Source organism: Cryptomeria japonica, chromosome 3 (genome assembly GCF_030272615.1).
Source record: "Cryptomeria japonica chromosome 3, Sugi_1.0, whole genome shotgun sequence".
In the NCBI taxonomy this organism is placed as follows: domain Eukaryota; kingdom Viridiplantae; phylum Streptophyta; class Pinopsida; order Cupressales; family Cupressaceae; genus Cryptomeria; species Cryptomeria japonica.
Window position 1 is genome coordinate 722,349,670 of NC_081407.1, and position 4,129 is coordinate 722,353,798.

Genomic DNA, 4,129 nt, shown 5'->3' on the forward strand with positions numbered 1-4,129 from the left:
TACATTTATCTATTGATACTCGTGCTCTATAGGTTAAGGCATACCTTATTTCAAAATAGCTATACAAATAACTCCCGCCCTTCAGAAATTTTGTGTCAAGAATCTCCCTCTAATGGGAGACTGTGTTTTAAAAATTTGAATGTATTCTCAGCAAAACTGCATATATACGGCCTTTCCAGTCTTTTACTTATGTTATACAAAGATGTTATGTACGTAACTGTGCAATATTGCTCTCTGCCTCCATTAAAAGCCAAAAAATCATCTGTGGTGATGTTTTTCCATATCTTTTTTAAATTATCGATAGAGCCAAAATAAAACCAAAGAGGAGGGAATCCCGTTAATGTCACTTTCAGTGAAGAATCATTGTTCAGAGAGGCTGTAATAGTTTTTTAAAAACTACCATGTTACTTGGAATAAATCTACGTAATTATGTATATAAAAGCAGAAGTAAAGGCTGGGATATCTGACAAAATTATAGCTTGATTCTCTTGGAAATCTCTTTTCTTAACCTTGTTATCCTATGTTTCAATTGTCTTTAACCGACTGTCTGTTTGTTTAGATTGGAGAGGCATTTGTGAAAGATCTTTAGTCCAACTGGATTGATGCGAATGAACTCAGTATTGATCTTAAGTCTAGTTTAACATTGACCCACTATTCATTACAGATTTAATCTTTCAGAGTGTTTACAGTGAAAGTTAATAGAAGACATGACTCGAGCTCCCTTGGGTGGAGTACTTAATCGAGGCCCCTGGACTGCTGAGGAGGATCTGCTCTTGAAAAAGTATATTGAGACTAATGGCATACAACGCTGGAGCACTCTTCCTCAAAAAGCTGGTAAGATATTATTGCAGAGATATGGTTTTCACATTTAATGATGTTCTGCTTTTGAATTTGATTGAATGAGTTTTTCTCTTGATATTCTGGATCAAATTTCTTCCGATTCATCATACGAAGAAGCAGAAAGTAAGAGAAAAAAATTTATTCTGGATTTCTCTTCTCCTGCTGATAACGGATCATAGAAGTTATATCAAAATATAGGAAAAAAATCATACAATCAAATCTATTTCATATTATAGAAATATGTGAATGGCATATAACATTTCATATATACAAATAGCTGGCTATGAATTGGCATTCGCAATTTATAATGAGATAGGTAGTGTCTTCTTTAGGATTCAAGCTAATTTTTGGGAAAGAAAATTTGACATTGAAATTAGAAGCGTTTGGTATATATTACAGAAGCTTTCATGTTAATACAATTAGAAGATTTTGGTGTCTTTTATGGATTTAAGATAGTTTTCCAGAACTCTTTTATGAGATTAGAATTGTCTATAGAATTGCTTAGTGTATGTTAAAGAAGTTTGCATGTTTAGGCTCTGTATTGAAGGAAGGGGAATAAATGAGTATTTTGTTAACCTTAGAATTGTAAGATCTTTCATTCACATTGGTTTTCTTAAAAACCAATCTCATGGAAGATTTTTGGTTTCATATTTTTATTTCACAGAGATTTTCATAGAATTAAAAAATGTTACTATAAGATTACAATGGTTTTTCCTAATAACTGTGAATTTTCAGCTGATATTGCAGAGAGGGGTTGAAAGCTTCCTCTAAACAGTTTAGAAACTTTTATGTTAATGCAAAACAAAACTTTCACAGTTGACTCCAGAAATTATATGTTCTAACTTGCCTGTCTTTCTTTAGGACTCTTTACCTTTTAGGACCCTTTAGAATGAGCTCTTAATTTGCTTCAGTAGCATTGAACTTACATAGACATTGTTTGGTACAGGCTTGATGCGGTGTGGAAAGAGTTGCAGATTGCGTTGGATGAATCATCTGCGCCCAAATGTTAAGCGAGGCCATATCTCTCCAGATGAAGAGGATCTCATCATTAGGCTTCATAATCTGTTGGGAAACCGGTAAAGTAACTGGATTATAATCACAATCGAAATCCTATCATATTAACATGCATTCTTTGACAGTTATGAAAGCTTGTTGTTGGTATCTTTGATTTTGTGGGTAACTTGAAAGTTTCTGTATTGTTGCAGATGGTCGTTGATTGCAGGGAGAGTGCCAGGTAGGACAGATAATGATGTAAAGAACTACTGGAACACTCATTTGAGCAAAAAGTTAGCCTGTAAATCCTTTTCACGGGGTAAGACAGTGACACCGGCTGTTAAGAGCCAGCCATTAATCTGTGGGAATAATCAGAAAGGTATAGATAAACCCATGATTAAGTTTTCTTTATTTATCTCACCCTTTAAGTCGAACACTAAAAATCAGACAACGAAGAACGCCATTATCATTGATACTCATAGATTTTGCTTCTTCCTCTGTTTCTCCGACAGATTCTGCAGCTTTACCTGTGGAGTTTAAGAAAGAATACCCAGATTCTCAATTATCAGATAACAATATGAAATACAATGGGATTGAGCTACAAGATTCAAGTGTTTTAGATGATGGGTATAAATTTCACAGAACTGAAGATCAGTTCTTTAGCACTACAGGAAGTATAGTGCCGTGGATTATTGGGATCAATATGGAAGAAGACATTTTTCTACCCATAACTCGGTTTGAACAAAGTATTGGCTCCACAGATTTGTTTTCAGATTCATTTATTTCATCTTGGACTTGCTCTGACAACCTCTATTGGGAGAATGGTTTTGCCTGACAGATGTACAGATACTGTGAATTAGTTTGGGGTGTCTAACATTGTCGGTTATTTGAATTCATTGACTTTTCAAATCTATCAGCACAGTTCAACAAATTTGTTTATAGTAAGTTCATCGTTGTTGTTGTTGTTGTGATAACTGTTCGCCACGTTTAAGTGGTTTGGAAGACCTTCAAAAAGGCTATAATTTCTCCTGGTAATTTCAGATTGTATGTTAATAGATTCAGTGATATAATATTCACTTTTTCTGCATGTAGGGAGTAAGAACAGGCAAGGGAAAAATCAATTTGGGTGAGTTCAAGCCATTTCTTGAAAACCATCTATTTGTTGTAATAGTATTTCAAGCAGTCCAATATTAACTATAACAGTAACTATGAATATACACATTAAAAAATAGTTGAATATTTATGTGTTGTAACAATATCTGACTGTATATAGGTCTCAACCCCATTCAAATTTTAACTAGATAATAAAATGCAAATTGCTGCACTTCATTATATTAAGTTGGATTAATATATGAATTGTATATGAATTGTATTAATATTTCTATGTTGTAATTTTATTTTTTTTGTTAAATCATTTTAGCTCATAATATTATTAATGATTATCAAGTTCTGAATCTGTTTTTAATTTGTGCCTTGTTTATTTTGTCGAGTCATTTTTGTTTATTATTAACATTTCAACATGTTGTGAATATTCGAGTTTCACTATTTCAACATAGTTATTTGGGTTCATTGATTTTTGAGGATTTAGGTCATTCATTGATTATCTTGTAGAAGTCTTTGAAATTGATCCAAACTCTTTGCATTCACTTACATGGGATGTTATGGACTAATATAGGTCTTACGAATGCAGACAAGGTTGAAGGGCCTGGAATGGATTGTCCAACCTTGCAGCCAAATACACATATAAACACAACAAGCAATTTATTATGGATAAAAGAACAACTTTTATTGATGAAAACAAAATGGGTGCATGCCCACAGGCCTTCTCATGCTTATTACATTTGGCTCATTGGCCTCACATGTAGGCACATAGGCCGTCATGGGCTTATTGTAATGAAATAATGAACATAAGTCTTTCGGATCTACCTTCTCCTAACTACAATTCCATAACTACTACCTAGATATTGCTTATGATCTCCTATGCCTTTTGAAGTGTCTAAATATTGGGAGAAAACATTATCTAAGTGATCTACATCGGCCTTCTAGGTCAAATTGTTGGTGTAACGTGTGCACAATATTCGAATACTTGAAGAGGGCCTAAATCCAAGTGCAAATAAATGCAAACCTATCTAAGTTTTGTTCGGCCACAAATCCAACATCTGACAAGTTCCTTAAGCTCTACAAGGCTTAGAAAGGGTTAGCATGCTTTTAGTGATGGGTATGGCCTAAGATCTTTCGAGATACTCCTATGTCTAACTTGTGGGGTTAATTGAAAAGTGTGCCCCACACATTGCTA

The 4,129-nt window shown here is 33.9% G+C and overlaps 1 protein-coding gene across 1 annotated transcript; it reads left to right on the forward strand.

The window, feature by feature from the left end:
- The first annotated feature begins 441 nt into the window (after positions 1 to 441).
- On the forward strand, positions 442 to 3,029 carry LOC131064309 (transcription factor MYB23). Its single transcript, XM_057998413.2, has 4 exons — positions 442 to 834; positions 1,787 to 1,916; positions 2,046 to 2,212; positions 2,346 to 3,029. The coding sequence occupies exons 1-4, from the start codon at positions 708 to 710 to the stop codon at positions 2,666 to 2,668; spliced, it is 747 nt and encodes a 248-aa protein (XP_057854396.1). The 5' UTR covers positions 442 to 707; the 3' UTR covers positions 2,669 to 3,029.
- Positions 3,030 to 4,129: the final 1,100 nt, after the last annotated feature.